General features: G+C 40.7%; 1 protein-coding gene across 3 annotated transcripts in view; it reads right to left on the bottom strand.

Moving 5' to 3' along the window:
• Window positions 1-1,223: 1,223 nt before the first annotated feature.
• The window catches only part of IFT54 (intraflagellar transport 54), a 36,985-nt gene continuing 14,445 nt past the window's right edge, over window positions 1,224-23,763 (bottom strand). For all 3 annotated transcript variants that reach the window (XM_031604508.2, XM_031604510.2, XM_090144547.1), the window contains 8 exons: window positions 19,559-19,657; window positions 16,954-17,044; window positions 15,850-15,936; window positions 15,192-15,312; window positions 15,007-15,043; window positions 14,308-14,384; window positions 3,661-3,884; window positions 1,224-1,477 (listed from right to left, as the gene is read on the bottom strand). In XM_031604508.2, the coding sequence (XP_031460368.2) occupies window positions 1,312-1,477; window positions 3,661-3,884; window positions 14,308-14,384; window positions 15,007-15,043; window positions 15,192-15,312; window positions 15,850-15,936; window positions 16,954-17,044; window positions 19,559-19,657 (902 nt within the window). In that variant the 3' untranslated portion in view covers window positions 1,224-1,311. The remainder of the gene's footprint in view (window positions 1,478-3,660; window positions 3,885-14,307; window positions 14,385-15,006; window positions 15,044-15,191; window positions 15,313-15,849; window positions 15,937-16,953; window positions 17,045-19,558; window positions 19,658-23,763) is intronic.

The following is a 23,763-nucleotide window of genomic DNA, read 5'->3' as shown; positions in this document are numbered from 1 at the left end:
AAACATCATGCAGCAAAGCATCCTGCCCTTAGTGACCAAAGCTAGGATGCAACTCCTAGGTGCAATGTGCTGTTGATTAATTTGAGCTTAGAAAATGAGTCACTTTTCATCCACAAAGCACGGAATTCCTTTCACAGTCCAAGTTCTGGGGCAGACTACCTCTAGGTGTAACCACAGGTGACTACCCAGGAAGAAAAATAAAATCTTCCCCACTAAGTTATTTAAACAAACATGTAAAACCCTTTAAGACGTTCATATTTGTGTATTAAATACTCACATCATTTGGTGGTTATCCTTTTGGTAGATTTTTTGAGGCCCAGATATCAGGAAAAATAAGAAAGAAAAAAAAAAAAAAACAGCAAAAGAAGGAAAAAGAGGACACTGCCACTTCATACATAATCCAAACAACATGGGAGTGGATGTACTCACACACTGTAAAAATCTTAAGAGAACAGCCTTGCAGGGGACTAAAGCATTCTGTGCTCAGGGCAGTGTCATATAGTTGTGTCTATGCTAACACACTTTGCAGATTTAGGAATAAGTAAAAACTACAAACAAGAGGTCATTAGGAAAACAGTACAGACATCTGCAGTTAAATAAAAAAAAACAGAGGAATTATTATTCACGTACAAAAAGTTGCAGGAACATGCATTTGGGAGGAAACAGGTACTTAAATTAATCCTTTCCAAATGAACATACGCAATAAAAATGGCATTAACACCTGTGCAGATAAAGTACTTCTGCTCCCTTACACCGTGATGCTTGTATTGCATTTTCAGTCCTCCCTAATAAGATTCCTGATAGCTCTGAAAACATGACATCATCTCCGTAACGATGCAAGGAACTGCAAGTGACACAAGGCTTTACCTCTTGGTCTTGTGGCATTCTTTTGTAGCTTACTTTGCAAGATTCAGGAATCCCCTGACCTGCTCACGTTGAAAAGTAACCTCGGTGGACACGAAGGGAGGAAGGAGATGCATAGAGAACTGACTCAGAAACATTGCTCAACAGGCCATGGAGGGAAAGAGGGCAGTGAAGACCTGGCAAATGAGTAACAGCAATTCACATTTAAACAAACAAGTTATTTTAATAGCTCTGCACCTTGAGCATTCAAATGGACATAATTTTATCCACAGTAATATCAACATCTAAAGATCAATGGTATTTTATATAACTCTTAGGCTCCCAGTCTCTCGCCACTTTACATCCCAACAAGGCATCTCTTTACTTTTCTCCACTATTTGGTAGGAATTTTTATTTGGTAGGAATATCAGTCTATCAGTCCCAAGGCTTTTTTTTTCCCTCCCTTCTTCACCTTCTTGAAGACAGGTTTATGCTAAGTACCATCCTCCGGATTTTGTCCTCATTCTTTAAAATATTAGCTTTAACAGCACGAATCTTGTCTTGCTGGTCTTCAATCAGCTGGTCCAGCTCAGCCAGTTCAGCTTTTAGTGGTTCTACAGCACTGTCCGTGATGCTGAAAGAGACACAAAGTATTGTGTTACTGGAAACGTTATGCTGCTTCAGGTTACTTAAGCCTCCAAGAATGTACATTCAATACTTAAAAGTTTGCATAGAATTTAAGTTGTGCTCACCCTTCCTGAAAGAAAGTTTAGGAGGAGAAGCACAAAGGCAAAGCTAACACCACAGAGAAGAACACTGTTCAGGAAAAAATCCCCCACAATTCAACAGCAAACAGTAATCTCTTGTCTAATCTAGCTTTTCTGTTAAAATCTCTGTGCTGTGCAGTTATTCTGCTCCATCATGAGTGTGTGTCAAGCACGTCTTTTACTTACCAGCCAAGAGCTGCAAGTGCCTGGCTCAGGGACAAGGTGGGACTTGATTGTGTAGGACAGAGCATAAGAACAACACCCACTTTTTACTGGGGCTCCTGTATCTTACCATAATGCACATGGCCACAGCCATCCCTCCAGGCCTCACAACAGGCATTTAAAGGGGAGAGAGGCACACTGCAAGGAACAAATACAATTGCTGTGGGGGCTGATGGCCTGATACCAGCTATTTCCTACAATTAGCCAGCAGCACAGCACTGCCTGCCAGCAGCACCAAGCTGCAGCAAGTAGATATCTAACAGGTAAGGTACAAGAAAACTGGCCCCTCAATAGCTGCTGGCAAGGGCAGGCAATCCCACAATAACAGGAAATTTAATAAACAGGAATTGGACGCTAATAACACCACTAGCACACTGATATATCTGAAGGGAATGGGACTGTTTGGCTCTAAAACCAGTGTGCCCCTTTCCATAATGCTTAGCAGCCAGGGAGTTGATGGACAGAACTAGCCTGTTGTCATTCTGAATTACCCAGTCACTGTGAGGACTCATCAGCTAAAGTCTGCATCTCATAATTATTTAGTTTTCTCCTCCTTTCTACACCATTGGGATAAAATCACAAAAAATATCATTAGAAATTCTAGCATTTCCCTAATGGGATCCTTCAATTGTCTTTCACAGAAGCAAAAAACAAACAAACAAACAAAAAGATGCATCCAAAGTCCATTACATATGGGAAGCATTGCTTTCTTCATGTCAGATATTGTGTAATTCTTCCCTGAAGGATCTGACAAGTCATAGCACTACACTGATCTGATGAGGATCTCACAGCAACCCCTGCTAAGTGCTGTAATATTTTGCAGCAGTGAAAGAGAGCTGAGTGGCTCTGCTGCAGTGATGCTGGTTTGCTCCCTGTCACCAGGGTTGGTTCGAGTTGGCTGGGCAAAGGCAAGCAGATCAGTGCCTCAGTTTCTCCAGCTGTAAAATAAAGCCCAGTGCCATTTCCTTTCTCTTTGCAGAGGTAATGCATTCTAAGGCCAACCACAGTTTAAGAAGGTGCTATGTAAGTGCAAGGAATTAACATCATTAGGCTTTATATGTGAACCCAAATCCTAATTCCTACCCCAGTCCCACTAAGCCAGCAGCTGTAAAACTTCCAACAATTAACACATTGCTACCTACCCAGATAAAACTCAGCTAAAAACACCACTCAGTGACATACTTGCTTCTGCAGGAATTAAATTCATGGAGCAGCAAAGTTACCTACACTGGAATCCATGAAGATAAAAATTAATCTTCAGTATCTGAGATCATTTTTAAGATCACATTATGTGGAATTGGGATGGTAGTTCTGTTTGCAAGGAGAATAAAAAGACATACTAGTGAAGCAAGTAAGGCTGAAGCATCCCTTCCTTGGCTTGACCTCCTTGGGCATATTACCTTCATTCTCCTGGCTTTCTGATGTTGATTTCAAACCATGCACAGACAACAGCTGTTATTGACATTGCTGCAGAACACACAGATTTCAGTGGCACAAAGAAAGCAGTTCGTGATTTAGAAACTCAGAACCTACCAGGCCTACTAACCTATTCCTCCCCATTGCTCCACATGTATTTGTGACAAGAAAAAAAAAAAGCAGGACGTTAAGCCTTCTCATCTCAACTCAACATGTGCATAGCTGCTGCCATGTACATCACATGACATTAGCAGGAAAGATCTTAACACTTCAAAAAGTTCTGACTGCAAAGAAAATTCCCCAAACCACAGCAGAATGCTAAATTTGCATTTTGTAGTGAATGAAACTCTCCCCTCTGCTAGAAACAGATCTGTCTCGAGAGATAAACCAGACTTTCCCTGACCACTCTCACCTCTGCTCTTTCTGCAGAGCTTCTGCATGCTGTCTGTTCTCGTGCCGCCACATCTGCAACTCGTTCTTCATGGCATCCATGTCTTCTTGAACGTAGTCCATGATCCTGCCAAGCGTAAAGGCACTGCGGCACAGAGTCTGAATAGAGTCCCGAAACTTCTCCACTTCTTTGGCTACCAAGTCCCTCTCTTTCTTCCTCGCTGCTTCTGATACAAAAGGCTTCTCCTGGAAGAAAGGAGAAAAATATCAAGATGAGGAAAAACTTTTGTTGTACACAAGGTGTCAAATGAAGAATGCTTTAGACACTGCTAGCTAAGAGGAGAAATCTTTACACAGTGTTCACAGTTTGAAATGAAAGGGAGAAGAATGCAGCATCAGTTTAGAATCAGATGAGCAGAATGAGTATCATATCCAAGCCACCACTGCTAAGGAGAACTGCTACAAAACTACAGTAACCTTGGCAATATTCACTTGCTTTTCCGATCAGGAGCGCTCAAAATTAAACATAGCATTTGATCCCATAAATGACCTCATCTTCCTGATGTTCTCATCAAGATCTTTCCCAGAGCAGTGGGTGTGAAGGGAGTACTGGAGGGAGACCTCCTCCTCGTTCTGCTGTGTTTAACTTCAATGTGTTTCTATATATTGAAAGAGGCTTAATGTGGCACCATTAAACACAATCTCACATAATAATGACATCACTTTTGTTATCAACCTGCTGCTGGCACCGGCTGCCAACTGAGACAGGAGGTTGGATATTAGGATAAGTTTTGCACTCAGAGGGTGGTGAGGCACTGGAACAGGTTGCCCAAGGAGGCTGTGGATGCCCCATCCCTGCAGGCATTCAAGGCCAGGCTGGATGTGGCTCTGGGCAGCCTGGTCTGCTGGTTGGCGACCCTGCACACAGCAGGGGGTTGGAACTGGATAAGCATTGTGGTACTTTGCAACCCAAGCCATTCTATGATTCTATGATCCTATGATTCTACGCCCACCCTGTAAATCACACATCCATCTACCCATCCTCTCCCTGCATGCTTCAGCTGTGTACTCTATGGGGCACAGCTGGACTGTCCCTGCATCACTCCAGTGCCTGGCACAAGGACATTGTGGATTGGTGTTTACTCAATATTGCTGCAAGTCCCAAACCACCGCACTGAAAAAAGGACCTGTTCAACTCCTTTGAACATGATTATAGCCTCTGAACTGAGAGGGAGATGATTATGGTCTCTGAAAAGCTGGAGAAGCAGAAGCATCCCTTCTCATGATGCTCTGCACCAAAAGCATCCATCAGAGCTGCTCATCATAGGATTCTGCTGCTGCCTGGGAGCTGCTCTGGATGCTCCACCGCCACCTTCTAGTGCAGTTCTCCAAATCACTCCCTTTGAGATACTTCTCTCTCACCTCTGGCTGTATCTAGAGTCTCTGCTCCTAATGCTGTCTCTAGTCATAGCATTTCACACTGCACAGCTAAAATAAATGGCAGTTATTCCATACCTTGAAGTTAACAGTATTTGTAAAACCACGCAAGCTGCAGGTGTGCCCTCAGTCAACTGCACTGCTCAAAACTCATCTGGTCCTGTGCACACTTCCCTCATGTGCAGCCTGCAGACCCTGTGCTCAGCCTCCTGCAGCCTCCCAGCTTACTGCAAGTTTAACACAGGGAAAGTGCATGCTAAAACAGCAAAGTCACCAAGAGCAAAACCATGCCATAAACAGAGCCAAATGACCACATTACTAACACTTCCTAATGACCTTATTCCAGAAAAGGCCTTCCTGGAAACAATAACTGCCATTAAAGAGAAGCCCGCAGATTTTTCTTTCTTTCCAAGAGCCCTGAATGTCTAATTCCCAACCTGAGTTTTTCTTTAAGACACACGAAACTTTACATTAAGTTTACTCAAAGTCATTTCAGTCATCTAACGTGTGCCAGAAAACTAGAAAGGTCTTTCTTTCCCCCCAACCATAGGATAACCACCTTCAAAGCACAGTTCCTAGCAGCTCTATGAGCACAGAGGTGACACTGTGTGCCTTGCTAGGACACCATGCCTACCATGCTGTCCCTTACTGCCCTCCTACCCAACTGCCTGCCTTCCTGTGTGAGCTGCAGGCTGTTTGTTCAGCTGTGTTTGGAGGCAGCAGGGACCAGTGCCAAACACATTTCAGCAGCCCTCTGCTTACTGATGAACTCAGATATATATTATTCTAGAAAAATACTTCTAAAGATTTGAAGGCTGAGATTTACTTGCGTCTGATGCTTGCGTTTTACCACACACACGGCACATGGAAACTGCAGGGCTTCTGAGTTTACTGTGATTTTATAATGTTGAAGTTGTTTAATAAGGAACTGGCCTGAAGTGACAACTGCTGGTGAACTCGTGGCCTTTGCTTCCTAAGTCAATTTGTGAGTGCTGGCTAAGCTGTTAAAAATAACACTCATCTTAATTCCTTCTCACTCGACCCGTGCCTCTCTCACAGAAGCAGGTGTTTCATTATGCTGCATTACATAAAACTCGTTGTTCTGTCACTTCCCACAGCCATCCGTGTGCTTGCTGTCCCTTACAGCACACAGATGAAAGCGCTGATTCTTGACTCATTTAATGCTGAGAGCTGGTGAGCACCCACCTTCAGAGCACAGCCACCCAGGGCTGAGGGGATACTTTCAGTCTCTTCCTTAGCAAACCTCTAAGCACAATGCCAACAGCATCCCAATTGGCTTTGTCAGACTCCTTTCCCCTTATGCTTTGTCCCTGAAGGCACACATCACAGGGCACGTTTCCTTGGGCATGGTGTACACTGGTAAGACTTTCTTTCCTGGAAATATTTTGTTTCCTCCTTTCCTTGTAACAGTATATGAATGGATCTGCACCCTCACACACTGCACGCTTTCTATTGTAACTGTTTTTTTTCCAGACAAGTTCTTGCTACACGTGTTTCCCCAAAGCCATAAAGAAGGCTTAGGCTATGGGACCCTATTTTCCACATCAAGCCTGGAGGTTATCTGTAAAAAAAAACTGGAGCTGGAACAACCCAAGCCCATTAAAAAAAAAACAAAACACCTTCAGTTCAGCAGCAGGGCAGGGCTGTAAGATATTCAAGAGCTTCCCAGGAAGAAGTTCTGCTGCCTTGTTTTCCACCCTACATGCAACAAACCTTCCCACTTTCCTTTGCCTGTTCCTTGCGTCGAAATACACCAGCACTAAAAGTCTATTAAATACTACTCAGTCTTTAGAATGCACATCAACAGGATGGTTAGAAAACTCTGCAACTCTGAGACACAAAACCACACAACATAAGTGATGTAGGAACACACACAAAAGTATTTTGGTGTGTTCTCCTTTCAAGGAGGAGCACTTAAACTCCAAGCTCCCAAAAACCTCCCCTTCACCTGAGGGCACAGTAACTCACCTGGCACACCACCATTAGCTTGAGGAGGGACAGATAATGATGAATCCTTTCTTTCTTTTCACACTACACTTGGTGCAGCTGACAGAAAGCTGAAGTACTCAAGCTTCATACTCAAGCTTCACCAGATATCACTGATTAAAGGCAGTTAAAGGGGAAAAAAAAAAACCAAACCCCATGCTGTCTGTTCTGTTTAATAGTTACAGTTATGGGTTAAAATCTGCACAGGTCACCCTGAAATTACTAAGAATTATGGCAGATGGTTTATTACAACAAGCAACGTGGGTGGTTGGAGTCCTGAATGCCACCTTTGCTCATTCTGCACAAACACGTAACAGGATATATTCAGCTTTAAGAAAAATGCCAGAATCAGAATTGTTCCAGCCTATTTAATTAGGTCATACACCTCAATGAACTCTCCTTTCACAAAAGCCCAAGAATCAATAAATTATCCCCGTGTAAAAAGACTGTATCACTTCTGTAGGCCCAACACGCTTCCTTTCCTTCATGTTTTTCGTAAGGCACCAAGATAAATGTTTATTTTGGATTCCTGGGAAACAGTCTGCCTTTCCCATTACCTCAACCTGAACGGAACACAGCGTGCACTCGAATGCAGGGACCTAAGAAATTAAGAAGGCAGAAATTTTCTCCTTAATCGATGAAGGGGAAATTATCAACGGGGTTCCAGAACCCGCCAGAATTTGACCTGTGTTGAATTTACCCTCGTCAAAGCAATTAGCACAAATGTTACAGTGTGCACAGCTCCATGAAGTGGATCGTTCACAAGACATTCACTTCCAGCATCCATGCTGCAGAGAAATGCCTGCATGGGAAATGCCTGGCATCCATGGAGTTAAAGAGGTGGCATGACTTTCCCCCACCCACCCTGCTTGAAAAATTCACTTCCAGGAACAGCATTTGATTACTTTTATATAGCTTCTCCTTTGTTTCCATTTTTTAAATTAACAGTTTTTAAATATGAAACAAATTACAACAAGCATCCATCAAGCAGTTAATAGTTTCTACAGCCCCTTTTAACTATTGTATTATGTCCCATTATGGAAACAGACCCGAGTAATCACAGTTTTATTGAGCTATACCATTTCCCTTCTACCTCTTACTACAGCTAGGACAGGACAGAAACTTCATTTTGGACAAGTAATTTTGATACATTCAATGCAAAAATAACAGCGTGGGCTTTTTTACTGTACAAAACATTTTTTGATCATAAAGGGTGTTTTCTTTTCCTGGTTTTTACAGAGCCTGCATTTTAAGTATATGGTAACTATCCACTAGGGATCACTGTAAGAAAGTCCTCCACAGTAACAGAGAGGAAAACAGTAAACGTTAAATCATTTCAAATGAACAGGATGCTTTTTCTGCTTATGCCAGGTATGGAGTTCAGCAGCAGGCCAAGGCAGCAGAGACACCATGTTCTGTACCATTAGACTTACCAGTGTCTGACCTGTTTCAGAGCTGGAAGATGCAAAAAATAGGATGGAATTTTCAGATGTATGTAAACATCCCACCTCAGCTCCTTGAGCTGGCTTGCCTTGCTGCAGAGAAGTCAGTTTGCTATTCACCATGCTGAGCAGAATCCTATGTGTCTGACCACACACACACACACACACCAAGAGACAACTCCAGTATCAACTCATCTGAAATACTGGGTGCCAGTCCTGCCCTGCTTTCCCTCTCTGCTCACTCTGTGGGTCTGTATTTTTTTTTGTTGAAACAGCAGCCCCTTTTCCATTCAAAATGAATTGTAACACATGTTCCTTGAGTTAGCCAATGCTTTCACACCAGTCTATGCCCCAGCAGAATGTCTTGGCCAGATCCACTGATAACCTTCTTGAAATGTATGAACATCACCTGTAGCTCTCCTACAACAGCTGCCAGCACAGCATCCTTTCCTAGGGATGGAAAGCACAGCTGTCTCACTGCACTACTACATACACTTTCTGTTTAACATATCCATCTGCTTTCTTTTTTTTATTTATACTATATCCACAGGAGTGAACATTTTGTGTACTATGCAAAGGCCACAGCACAGCAGCCATTCTACCAAGAATATCACAAGAGTGACAAAAGTTCCATTCCTACCTTCACTGCTTGTAAGACAATTAATGGAGGACCACTTTTTTTTTTTTTTTTTTTTCCTCCTGGTAATAAGCAGGGAAACTCAAACATTAATTACTCAGTTCAAGCTCCAACAACACCTGACCACCAGCAAACTGCATGGTACAGTTCTTTGAGGAACTGCATGCTTGCACCAAACATCCCCCTGCACATCTTCTCTATAACCATTGTGCTAACATAACATCACCATAGCCAGAGCTGTTAGACAAACACAAAAGCCCTTGTGCAGGTAATTCCTATTAAATCTCACTGTCAGCACTTCTTACAACATGTGACCTAACTGCAGCCTTTCAGTACGTAAAGGGAGCCTATAATCAGGAGGGGAGTCAACTCTTTGAAAGGGTAGATAACAGCAGGACAAGAGGAAATGGTTTTAAGTTAAGAGAGGGAAGATTTAGGTTGGATGTCAGGGGAAAGATATTTACAGAGAGAGCAGTGAGGTGCTGGAACAGCTGCCCAGAGAGGCTGTGGATGCCCTGTCCATCTCTGGAGGTGTTCAAGGCCAGGTTGGATGGGGCCCAGGGCAGCCTGGTCTGGTATTGAATGAGGAGGTTGGTGGCCCTGCATGGGAGGTTGAAGATTCATGATCCTTGAGGTCCCTTCCAACCCTGGCCATTCTGTGATTCTGTGAACAGGCAGGATGCTGTGAAGCTGTGAGCCCCTTTGAAACACTGACATGATGGGAGATACGAATACAAATGGTTAACAAGTCACATTACTGCTTGCATTGATTGGATGTGGACACAGTGCTATGCAGCTGGTGGATTAATGTGCAAAACCAATGACCTGAAGAACTCTGAACAAACAGAATCAGCATTGATTGTATTTGCTCTAAGCTTAGAAGTACCTACTTGATTTACAGCACTTGTGATTGAAGTTAATATTATCCAGGTGCTAAGCTATTTTAATATCACTTGTTACTAGCACAAACCTCAAATCTGTTTCTTCTCCAAAGCCTATGAACTATATTTGGGAAAGATGGGAATTCTGTGATCCCACTTGCTTCAACTATTTAATAACCTGCCTACACTTTCCACACATCAAATAAATGAAGTGGAATACAAAACGTACCATCTGTTTCTTTCTCTGTTTAACATAAGAGGATTAGACTGTAAACAAATACATTTAGGAAGTCTTTTTAGGAATTTGTTAGGCTGAACACAGCTAATCAAGGCAGCAGAAACCTTGTGTATTTCCAGACTGACCTTTTTGTTTGACCTGAAAATTGTGTATATTATTTTAAGTTTCTGCACATGCAAAACCTACATGATGAAAGTCCCTGTCTTTCTTGATTTTCTTGGCTTTTTCTTTATTAAAACTTCTGAAAAAGCAAAATGAAGGTTTCAGGCAAATGCTTTTAACACAAACAAATACTCTTCTGCAATCAGCAGTTACAAGTAAAGGTATGGAACATCCCCAAGAGCCCACGAGTGCTACGTTTCCATTAAGTATTACTTCACCAGATTCTGCTAATTTCTAATTGATTAATCCACAGTAATTCAGGTAGAGCCACCGATCAGTTAATTGCTGCATTAGATGTTGTAAAGCATCAGCCAAAAGATCCAGTGCTCAGATTACAGATATCTCCTCTTCCCTCTTCATCTTCTGGCAGAAAGACATGGCTTTAAAGAGTAGTGAATATAGCAGAGAAAATATTTCATTTATTTCATATGCACTGAATAGTTTAATAAAACCAGGGCAAACAAACATTCTTACTGACAGACACACAGATCAACCTCAGGTATAATTTCCCAAAGAATTATTCTTTCAAATTTTCACCAGACTTGTAATTATCTTACTCCAAAATACAATAATCACATTTTACTCTACATTGCAAAACACATTTTGGAATAATGTTGCATGCTGACGTAGAAGATATTTCTTCTGGAGAGTTTGATGGAAAACCAATTAAATGAAAGAGGTAAGAGGCTGGGGAGAAACAGTCAGGTCTCAGACTGATGCTGCTCCCAGCAGACTGCACAGCCAGACCTGGCACAAAACCCACAGCTATTTCAACACAACATGCTGGCCAGCACTCACAGACCCATTCTCACAGTCCCATCCACAGAACAGGACTTGGTTACACTTGCAAGCAGAGAGCACTTGGCAGGAATAAACCACCTGAAACTCTTCTTTCTTTTTAATTACTTTTGCTGCATCTTCCCAAAGAGATCCCACAGACCAGTAACTGTTCTTTCCCAAACTGCTGGTCTGGGGTCTCATGTGAGGTGTGCCTATCGCTGTCTTCTGTCAGAAGAATTCAGCAGTCTCTCAAACTCGTGTTTTCTGGGTTACATCTGTCAAGTCCCAGTCACCAACTCTGAGCATTTTTAATCATCTTTTCCACTGATTTTTCCTTTGCTGTCAGGAAAACTGTGCTTCTCCTCTCTGGATCACAACAACTTCAGCTTATAAGGTGGATAGTGATAGGTCAAGAGGGAACAATTTTAAACTGAAACAGGGAGGTTTAGGTTGCATATTAGGAGGAAGTTTTTCACACAGAGGGTGGTGAGGCACTGGAATATGTTTCCCAAGGAGGCTGTGGATGCCCCATCCCTGGAGGCATTCAAGGCCAGGATGGATGTGGCTCTGGGCAGCCTGGTCTGCGGGTTGGTGACCCTGCACATAGGAGGGGGTTGGAACTGGATGAGCATTGTGGTCCTTTTCAACCCAGGCCATTCTGTGATTTAATTTGAAAAGCAGTAGCAGCAAGAAACTAAACGCAGCAGCAGCCAGCTGCTTGGATATGAGAACAGATGATATTCCAGGAGCTTACTGCTGCGTGCAAATTTTCACGTGATGGAAGTCAGCAGGTTTGTTTTTCCAGAATTAGTTGTCTATTATCAGTGCTGCTAACACAGATCAGTGCTTCAAAAGAAGTAACAAAAGGCAAACAAGGACAGAATGAGTGTTTTAGAGACTGAAAATAGGCAGTGGGACTAAATGATGATTGTACAAAGACACATAGGCCGATGTACATTTAAAAAAAAATCTAAGGGGTTAAAAGGGAATTGTTTTATTTAGTGAGCTACATGCATTCAGGGGAGAAAAAAGAAAAAAAGGGAAAATTTAGTACAAGTCCCAGAGGAAACTTCCAGAACATGAAACCCATGAGGTTTTGTAAATGCTCTCCATTGTTCCTTTCTGTGCCAAGTGCTCACTTGACAGGACACAATACAGCACAATATAGCCTGCAATACAATTATGTACTGGCAGAAAAAAAAAAAAAAGTCTAATTCAACTGCTACTGGAATCCCAAAACTTAGTCTGGAGATTGATGATTGAACAGCACCACCTAGTTATAAAACTAGGAACAGGAATAGCTGTATCTCTTGTTCTCACAAATGCCAGCTCAACACACACTCCAGTGATGAGCTTTAAGAGCTACTGCATAAACAGAGCAATATTATCTCTATATCCTCCCTTTCTCCAAACAGCTCTATAAAGACAGAACTTATTCAACATCAGACACTCATTAGAAATAGCCAAAAGCATTTAGGCAATATAAGGTGCACCTTTATAATAAATAGTTTGTAATTCAGCAAGTTGGATAAAGCTGTATCTACTCAAAATGGATTATGAGCAGAAAATGAAAGCTTTCCCATTTTAAAAATTATTTTTCTTCTTTAATCTCAGCCCATGCAATACATGAAAGGAATTTTGGTCTGGCAAGCAGGCCTGGATCTCAGGCAACCCCAAACCTGAGATAGGAAGATGCTTCCCCATGGGTTTGATCTACCTTTCTCATTTCCTCCACGTGTTGGGGAAGGAACAAAAAGGCTGGTCTGCGTGACAGCATAACTCACTACCACTAAAGCATTTGGGAGTGTCCCTGCTTAAGAGATTTGTTGATTTCACCCTCCCAAAAATCACAATCCTAAGGAGTTGTGTCATTTTTGCTGCAGATTGCCAGAAATGATTATGAAAGCATACAAGTTCTAGATAAAATCTTAAAAAAAAAAAAAAGTCTACTGTCTATCATGAGTTTTAGTCCCTCAGGGATTTGTTTTTTCCAGCTGTGCACTTTACTCATAACCTATCACAATGTCATTACTCATTGCCAGGAACTATATTCATTAAATTAACAGGAGGCCAAAAAGTGGTCTAGGCTTGAAAAGTTTCTCCCAGTTTCAGAGAGGTATTTGAAAGAGTTTTGTTAAAAGCTTAGTTCTTAAGATCTGAGTTGCAGCACCTAATAAAAGTGCAGAATGCCACACCACATCTATCACTAATACTGAATAAATGTAAGAAGAGATATGCAAGTAGAACTGAAGATTTAAGAGCTCATGAAAAGCAGCTGCCTCTCCAAAATGCTATGTACCTGTTTGTATTTTTGTAAAAGCAATCTGAACTGCATTCCTTATCTAAAATGTTCCCAAAGGGCCAATGAATCAAAAAAGTCAATCTGAAATGTTCTGCCTTTTGTGCCTTCTTGCAACACGAGCTGTGTAAGGCTAAAAGAGCAAGAGCTGTCCAGTTATGGAAGGAATACATGAATATCAGTGTGCTTCAACATCTTCAGCATTCTGCTTTTGGTTTGTGATTGCTCCTAGAACCCCTCTAGACCTACCTCCCTCCTATTTCCCTATCCCAATTTCTGGCTGGGGAAATTACATAAAATCACTTCCTCGATTCACTCTAGAAAGCTTAAGTATGTTAGATTTTACTAAAGTAACATCTGGTGATATGGAAATACTTACTGTACATGGTTAACTGCACCAGAAATCTCTCCTTTTTAATAGGTAATGATAATGACTGATGGTTGATAGGACCAGAGGACAATTAAGATTGAAACAATAATTACGTAGCCACATAAATGTAGAGTGTGTCCTATTGCATCTATGGCAAGGCTGAAATCAAACTGTTCTGGAAAACAAACAGGCTAAAGAAGACTACTAAATGCTGTATAAAACTAAAAGCACAAGTCAAGAAAGAAAGCACAACATAGAGAACATAGAGGACTGAAGGACTAATGCAGGTAAACAGTAAGTATAACATACAAAGGAGGAGTTTGATCAAAAAATGGAAAAAAAAAACAAAGGAGAAAAAAAGGTCATAATTACAATATTTAATAGTCATAATTTCTTGCAGGCCAATTCCATCTTACCTTCTCTGTCGTCTTTGATGATTTTTGTGATGCTTCATAATCCTTTTTTGTTTCTAGGATTCTTTTTACAAGTCCACCTGGAGAAAATGAGGATATTTCTCAGCACTGTTGTTACAAAAATATTATTCTAAACATTCAAGGCAATAACATCAAAACCAACATGAACAGTGTTCCATTATATTTCAAGTACTGAGACACATAATATTTTAACTTTATTTTTCCAGTGTCTTATCTCCATACACATGCACGTGTGTATACACAGATAGTAATTTGTTAGTAGTTTCTTGAACTACTAAGAGAACTAAGCCTGCCTAAATAACATGCAATGTGGCCATAATGGACTGAAGGACCTGAATCAGATATCTGAGGTCACAAGTAAGCAGAAACATTGCTAAGAACCAGACCATCAGTTTGCCTAGAAGTTTTTCCATAACTTGCCTTGACCAGCCAACCCCTTCACCTATTTCAGAGAGACATACAGAAGATATGTATTTGACATCAGCTGTAAATCCCACTGCTCAACTATACAAGACTACATTTGAGAAATATTTGCCTTTTTCTTGCAAAGTTGCAAGGTTCTGCTCCCTCACAAGATATTTTGCTGCTGTATTCCTCATTTTAAGTGCTTGGCACTTGGTTTAAATGTGTGGCTTTATTCTATACGTATATGCATACAAATATATACAAAAGCAAACATACCATGCTTTTCATCCTCCTCCAGATCCACTTCTGGCTCCTACACGTGCAGGGAGAGAGCTTTAGTTGCAAAAATTTGGCACTGCTATGATATAAAACTATTCAACAACACAACCAGCTAGAAGCTACTTAAACAAGAAAGTTACAAAGGGTGGGAAAAGGTTCTATAACTTGTAACATTAACAGACCATTTCCAGCTCTGGCATTTCAGGCACGGGCAAGGCTGCCTCCACCACAAACTGGTCATCATCATCATCAGAAGCATGCTGGTCTATGATCACATTTGAGACTGCTTTACCACTACCATTCCTGAAAGAGATAAAACAAAGGTGAAAACCTATTAGGTTTTTAGGTCCAATCCCATTCAGATCCATTCCATCACCTCCTTCCATAAAACAAAGCAGAACACCTAACTCCTTCATTGCAATTACTTCTGAATACACTGCTTTAGTGCTTGGCACTTATTTGACATCACCTCCAAGACATTTTGGCCATAAATTCACAGGGCTATTTCAGCCTTTTTTGAGCACAAGATACACTGCATGCCTTACAGATCTCTTCTTCTGGTAGTTAAGATTAATGTTCTAGGCTTATCTGTTTCAAAGTTCCCAATGGCAAAAAAAATTAAGTTGCATCTACCTTTGAACTTCCTGATGTGGCCACTAACTGTAACTTCTAAGTAACACACTGGATTTGCAGAAAGGCTCAAGTTTTCCTGCCCGAATCAATGAGCAGTAGGGTGATCCCTCCCGATGCTATCCACTGGCACAGGGTGCACATAAAATCTTAAAATACTGTGGCATAAGAGCTAACAACATCTTTTCTGCATCTCCCCACACTCCTCACCTTTCTGGAAGCAAAGCCTCCGTGCTCTCTTGGCGTTTTACTATTCGGGGTGGTGCTGGTCTTGCACTGCTAGGACGGGGAATACGTCTGCAAGAAAAAAAGACTTCTCACCTATATTGTAAAAGGAAGCTCACACATCCCCCAAAGGAGCAGACGTGCATATCCAGATGAATCAAATAACTTTGCCAACGCATAAAACCAATGAATCATCCCCAGCGTACAGTCCTATATTGCAATACCTTCTGTCCTACTAGGAGTCTGGGAAAACCTAGCAAGTGTGATGACCTTCAGCAAAACTAATATCATTTTGGGTAAAACCACCTCTTAGTTTGGCTCACTAAAAAATAATCTGAATACAGCAAAAGGAAAAAAAAAAATATTTCCATAAGTGATAAATTTACAGTAGCCATTTACTGGGCAAAGAAAAAGTAAACTGGGATTTGAAAGGCAAGTTCACCTCACCCATAACACCATACTTCTGAAGTGCTTGTGATGCAATAGACTCAAGAGACTCCTCACAGATCACTCTTAATTTAGTAAGATTACATCAAAGCACTCTTTGGATTAAGGATGTACATCCAGGACACAAAGTTTTCTTCATAGAAGGAAAACAAATAAAATGAATCATACATGGGATAATAATCATTATTGTGAGCCACAAGCACAAACTACTCCATGTTCCCTTGCTATTTTCAAATTGACAGTTGTAATGCTATAATGGGATGGAAAGTACTGTGATAATAACAGGGTGGCAAAGTCTTTGGCTGCAGCAAATGAGAACAAACACAAGCACAGCAGCCACATGCAAAAATGAAGGAAAAGAGCTGCTTTGAAAGGCCTCAAACACACTGGGATCTCCAGCAAGAGATGCCCTCACCTCCACTGCCAACTCTCAAATGAGGTCTGGGAAGGGGTGGATCCTGGCTTCACCCCTTCCAGTCACTCGGGTACATTGCATGCACCTGAGCTCCTCTGGGTTGGCCCTGCCTTCCATCGGGTGCTCAATCACTGCTTCAGGCCATAACTCAGCATTTCCACTACAACTGTATTACCTCCAGACACCATTGGTGCTTCAGTCAGACAGAATAAAGAACAGGAACAAACCTTTGGATAGCCTGAGGTGGAAGATCATTGGGTACTTCACCGTTTTCAGATACTGCAGGCTTTTCAGGATCAAGGTTCTCTGCTTCTTCTTCTATTCAATGAAATAAAGTGCAATAGTGTCATACCTGTCATGTTGGCAATGCAAATCTAATTCTTTACAACAGTATTTCAAGCCTTATCAGCACTATACTTTAATGTGTTAATGAAATGCGTTGTATGACAAACTAAATACAACTCTATAAGCTTTATATATCCAAGGTCTCAGCTGATTTCTTGCTCCCACTGCATCTTGACATCTATCACACGTGTTGCTTACAAGATAGAAAGGAGAATTCCACCCTCACTGTTCATCACTGCCCCAATTACCTGCTGTTGTAGGAAAGGTTTTGTAGATCGCTTTAACTTTTAATATGAGCAGAACCCACAAATACAAGTAATGGGAGGGAAAAAATGTCATGTGCAGGCATTAAGAAAATGGAATACGTTTTATTGAATTGGCTATTGCAATAACTACCTGTAACATATTGCAAGAAGTTCCCCATAGGACCTGCTTATTTTCAAGTTAAAAAAAGGTAACAGTTTATGACCACTTTATGTCGTTGGGTTTCTCTCCCCTTTGGAAAGCACTTAACCTGAATTACAAAGCACTTTCATAGATTGTTTTTTGGTATTCTTTTAACTAAAAACTACCTGAACAAAGTCTACTCAAACACAACCAAATTACATTTTGCTACAGTTCTTTTTTTTTTTTAATCTTTAGTATATAGCATAAGAGAAAAAAAAAACTCACTAAATTGCAGAAGTGCTTTATTTATTAAAAAGCACTGTTTTATTTCTAACAGAAGTTTTTAGCTGTCCCTGGTATATTCAGTGCTGGTCTTCTGTCACTACAAAGTCATTGGCAAATTCATCTGGAAATAGTAAACACATTGTTTTTTCAGAAAAGTCACATGAATTCCTTAAAAATAATCTGACCAAATGAGACATGAAAAACACACCAAGAACTACCAGCAGCTTCTTGCTCAAAACTACTGCCAATGCCAGGAGAGCAGAGACAAACACAAGAGACTGTTTCCAGAATTCACACTTGAGTGCTAAAGGCATTAGGGTGGAATTTCTCCCAGTTGTGTAAGGTCACACAAATATATTGGCTGACTGTCTACATTTCCTTGGACTGACACAGCTATGAGGGTGGAGTGGGAAACAGCCTTTGATATCCCACACACATGGCAATCACTGTAACCATTCTATGATATGAGGAGTCCCAATTGGTATGATATTGCCACAGGTGCCCCTCAACTATCCCACCTTGGGGCAGATCTATGAGTGATGTGCTGAAATAACTGTTTAAACATAACCTGAAATACATTCAAGACACAGCAATAGGAGCTATGAACACCCCAGGGATATTCAAAGTTCTCAAGAGCTACTGTAACTAGCTCTTGATCTTTAGGGAAAGAAGGAATATAGTTCCATGAGAAGACTCAGAAAGGGCTCCATAAATAGGGATAAATCAACATCATGACCAGCAATTACCAAACTATTCCAACACCCTGTGTTAACACAGTCTGGTCAGATCTGCTGTTACCTAGGCCTTCAAGCCCCACACTGGTCACTGGATTGACTGTTGTGGTTTAACCTGGCAGGTAGCCCAGCACCACAAAGTCTCATTCCCCAAAAGTACAACTCATGGGTTGAGATAAAACTATTTATTAAGATAAAGGAAAAGGATAATAGTTCTTGTATATATATGTGAATGTATATCACAAATGATGCACAAGCAATTGCTCACCACCCTCAACTGATGCCCCAGTAGCCCACAAGCAGGGGAAGAGAACCAGATGAACTCTCATCCCCTTCAAACTCATTCTGCATGATGTCATGTGGCCTGGAATATCTCTTTGGCCAGTTTAAGTCACCTGTCCTAATTCTTTTCCCTCCCAGCTCCTTGGACCCTTTGCTGCAAATGGCCTTGGCTCTGTATAACATGCTTAACTATAAACATCAGTGTGTTATCAGCACTGTTTTTCTCCTAGAACCAAAACACATCATCATACCAGGCACTCTTGAAGGAAACTGTCCCAGCTGAAACTAAGACAGTGGCATCAATTCCCCTAACTTGTTCATGCATCTGGATCTGGAGAGAATAAAACCACAGTCTTTTGCTTCACTCTCAGTTCTTCTTCCTACATTTTGCTCCTCTTATGCCACGTAAGCTGTATCTGAATACAAATATCTCATTAACAATGCATGTCTAGGGAGCCACATACAACTTTTTTTTTAATGGAGAAATAAGAAAGCACGGATGGAATCTGCCTCAAAATTCCTCCAAAACACAAACACTAAGTGACACTTCCAAACACTTGCACAAAAAGGCAACATGCAGTTACACAGAACAAGTCACCAAGGGATTCAGGAGAATTTTCCCTGGGACAGTTTAAGCATAGCCCACTGAAAACTTGTACTCTTCTCTCCTTCCTTACCTTTATGCAAGAATTCCTTACCTTTATCATTCCTTACCTTTAAGCAACTGCATGGATTCAAGGCTGACTGCATGGCATTCAAGTTAGCCTTTCCAAGGCAGACAAGCTCTTATTCCACCTACCTTTCTGTTTTACTACAAGTCCTGGTTCAGCTTTCTCCTGCAGTTTAGCAGCACTGTCCTCTGAAATCCCATCTGCCACACTCTTCATTTCTACCGTTCCTATAACAGAAGTTTATAATTAAATGATACAGTTACAATTTTAAATTAAAAAAAAATCCACGCTAAATACCTGTTACACTTCATATATCTTTCAGAGCTACCTTAGATTGATAAACCATCTTGAGTGCAAACAAATAACATATAAAGTTCACAAATACTTTTTAAAAGATCACTGATTGAACTCCTTATATTACTGCAAACTAAGGCAATTTCTTCAATTCAGAAGTGAGTTCAAGATATTATTTATAATAATAATATTATATTATTTATAAGCCTCATAGCTAGTAAAACAATATTTAACAAATAAAGCCTATGTAATTACTAAACAACACAATGTTGTTTATGTGCTACTTGGAATGCACTTTGGTTTGTTCCAAAAGGGAAGGGTTTTCCTGTAAAAGCATTTCATACTAAAGCCATTAAAGTTTCAAGTAAGAAAAGCTCATTTTCAGTACATGGACCCCACGACTTGAACACTGGAAGAAGAAAGCTGAGGTTTTGAAGTACACTCCTGATTCCTAAATTCTATGATATCGAGGGCAAAGAGAGACAAAGGAGGAACAATTCAGCACCATTTGTATATAATTCCTGAAAACAAAACTGAGCATTAAGAACAAACCAACAAACCAAACAAAAAAACGCCCAATCCTACTTTTACAGTTTGTCAGGTTATACATCATGTTGGTTTTGCCATGTAAAAAGCACACACATACACAGCCTTAACCTCACTTGCAATGTGTTCAGGTTTTACATTCCTCAAAATACAGCAGGAGCAGAAATAGGAAGACACAGAAAGATATATGGAAGATATCTGCAGACATAGAAAAAAAGGTCCTGAAAATACTGACCAAGAACTGAATCAAAAATTTGAATACTGCAAATTGAGTGACTTTAATATAAATGTAAAGAACAGATCCACGGGTTTCCTATCTTCTGGCTACCAAATTTCCACCATCACAACAAATCAGCAGTTTGGAATGCTCAGGAAAAGATTTAGCAGATATAAACCTGACTAACACTACAGATTCAAGTGTCCAATGCTTGCAAAACAAGAGATGAAATCATTGCATGCAGCATAAAGCTGCAGCTTTCAGGACCACCAGCAGGGGATCTCCCCATCCACCTATGCCATCAGGAGCATCCATAAAGTTACCCAGTCCACTGCAGCAGCAATGTTAGAATCTTAGAATTGTCAAGGTTGGAATAGACCTCCAACACCATAAAGACCAATAGTAAGCCATCACCACCATGCCCACTCATGGAATTATAGTTGAGTTCTGTTAGCTTTGAAGATTTTAACACAGTAGCCCTCTCCTTTCATTTACCATTGCTGACAAAAGCCAGGATAAAGAGCTACTTAATAAAATTTTTAAAAAGGCATTTAAAAAGTTCATCACCAATCTATACAGCTGTGCTACAAGGTACCCACAAGGTCTGGAGCTTTGCTGAAAAACCATACCAACAGTAGAAAGTGAAGTGTTTCACTCCATCATAAAGGAAAGGTTTCATTTATAGAATTTAATGACATAATCCTATCAAATTTAATAACATAATTCTGATTACTAGGTCATCCACTGCTCAAGATACTCCACCAGAGAAAAACAGCTACCAACAGTATGGGTACTGCCTATCAGAGATAGAGATTGGGCTAGACAGATGACTAATGGCATTTCCCAGGGAAATTCATACATTAGTTTTTGACAGTTTCCAATTATCCAGACAATTAGATTAGACTGACATAGCAAGCATTGCTTTCCTTTTCCTGGCTCTTACTGTAGAGGTCAACTCTGTGTGGACTTATGCAAAGCGTTTGATGCTACCCCACACAAAATCCTTGTCTTTAATTCAGCAAGACCTGGATTTGGTGAATGGAGCACTCAGTGGGTAAGGAACTGGTTGGATGGTTGCACTCAAAAAGAGTTGCACTCAACCACTTCACAGCCTGCCAATGTGTTATTCTCCAAATTAATTCTTTTTACTGTCTCAACAAGGAGTCCCAGATTGCTTCCCTCCTGCATGTACAACACAACATCCCTGAGAAACCAGTGTATGTGTTATGGATTGCAAACCAAGAGCTTTTCCACCCCATTCAGAAACTGGGTTTGCAATAAATTATGCTGGTTTTCACCTCATTTTCTCTTCTGCAACATTAATCCTTATTATAGAACCAGCTTTTAATATTCAGGTGCAAGTTTGTGGGCAGTTTTCTTCCAACACACACACATTTGTGTGAACACACACACACAGTGCATCACCTCCACAAAAGAAGGGTTAATTATTTTCAAAGCAACTGTAAGTTTAAAAAAATACATTCAGTTTACAGATCAACTTCTAAATTAGAAAAAATCCTCTACTATGTGAAACTGGTTTTGCTGAAAGGAATGTTGGAACTATGAAAGTAATTATGGTGTGAGTAATAATAACTATAGAAAAATAAAACACCTTTGCTTCAATACCACTATAAATTTGTTTTTAATATCCAGAAGTGAGCAAATGCTGTTATAACTTGGTTTCATTACCAGGAGAGAAAACATATCTGTAATTGCTGAACTACTCCTTCATTTACCACTTTAGTTTTGTTTCCATAATAGCTGAATTTGCACTCACCAGCCATGACACAAAACTCCTTTCTGTTCCACTGCTGCACATTTATTTGTCTCCATTTAATGTTAGAAAATACAGAAAGGTCTGAACATCATCATCAGTTGGTGCAGACAACAACATACTGCAGCCATCAGTACACCTTCAGAAGGTTTTACTACCCTCAGGATTCCATCTTAGAGCACGTAGGAGCCTTACTGACTTACTGTAACTCTCTCACATTAGGAAAAAAAAAAGGGTGTAACATAGGTAAACTTGAGTGGACTGGCCTGCTGCATCATGAAAGGAGTATTTTAAAATACTGAATTTGAAGCCAAAGCACTGGATAAAAGGTAAAACATATTTATCAGAATAATGGATGCTGATTTTAAAGATTGGATGATCCTATAAAGCATGCCATGTCTGGTCACTGTAGTTTAGGACCTGTCCAGGCTATAGAGCAAGTATTCAAATTCATTTTTTGAAAATAAAATTTCTAAATAAAGTGGTAGGATCAGCTGTTGATCACTACGAAGTAAAATAAAGCTCCATTTAATGGAATCTAGATTATATTTTTCAGCAACAAAATTAATAAAACCTCACAGCCTATAAGTAAATGAGATGTGATGTAAAATTTTCAATAAGAACTAACGTGACTTAAGCTCCAAAATAAAGGTGTTGTTTATATCATACAATTATAAAATCAATCCCCTGGAAAAGATCTCTAATATCCCCAAGTCCAACCCCAGCCCACCCCACCATGCCCACATCCCTCAATGCCACATCTCCACTGTTCTGAAACACCTCCAGAGATAGTGACTCCAGTTCCCCAGGCAGCCTGTTCCAAAGCATTATAATTCTTTCTGAGAGTCACTTTTTCTTAATATCCAACCTGAACCTCTCCTGGAGCACCTTAAAGCCATTACCTCTTGTCCTATCACTGTTACCTGGGAGCAGAGGCTGCAGCACTGTACACCAGACAGAGGTGATGGCCACAATTTCATCAGGGGCAACTCTTGGGTGGGTACAAGATGGGCCTCTTACAGCTTCTCATTTCCTGCTGATAATTCAGGGTAACAAATAAATACCTGGCCTTCCTTCCTCAGTGCTCCCAGCAGAAATGCCACAGAGTTTGGCTCATTATATCTGGCTAGGCTACTCAGGAAGATGATCTGGGATACAGATTCAGTGCTGATGATATCTAGAGAACCTTCTCTGCTCAGATTCAAGCCACAAGGTCCCAACCTGACATAAGTGCAGGTGCAATACAGAATCACAGAACTGTAGGGGTTGGAAGGGACCATCAAGTCCAACCCCTCTGCTAAAGCAGGCTCCCTGCAGCAGGTCACACAGCTAGGCATCGACTGACTCTTGACCACATACAGTTGACCACAGCTGTGATGACACTGTTGGAAGCCAAAGACCTACAAACACACAGAGTTGTTTCAAAACCCTCTAATCAAAGGGGCTACAAGCCAGGAGTTTTGGTGAACAACTCATTTTCATCTGCTCTCCAGGTTCCACCT

The sequence above is a fragment of the Phasianus colchicus genome, chromosome 7, assembly GCF_987193195.1.
Source record: "Phasianus colchicus chromosome 7, bPhaCol1.hap1.1, whole genome shotgun sequence".
In the NCBI taxonomy this organism is placed as follows: domain Eukaryota; kingdom Metazoa; phylum Chordata; class Aves; order Galliformes; family Phasianidae; genus Phasianus; species Phasianus colchicus.
The sequence above is the reverse complement of the archived record's forward strand: the minus strand, read 5'-3'. Positions and strand labels throughout refer to the sequence as shown.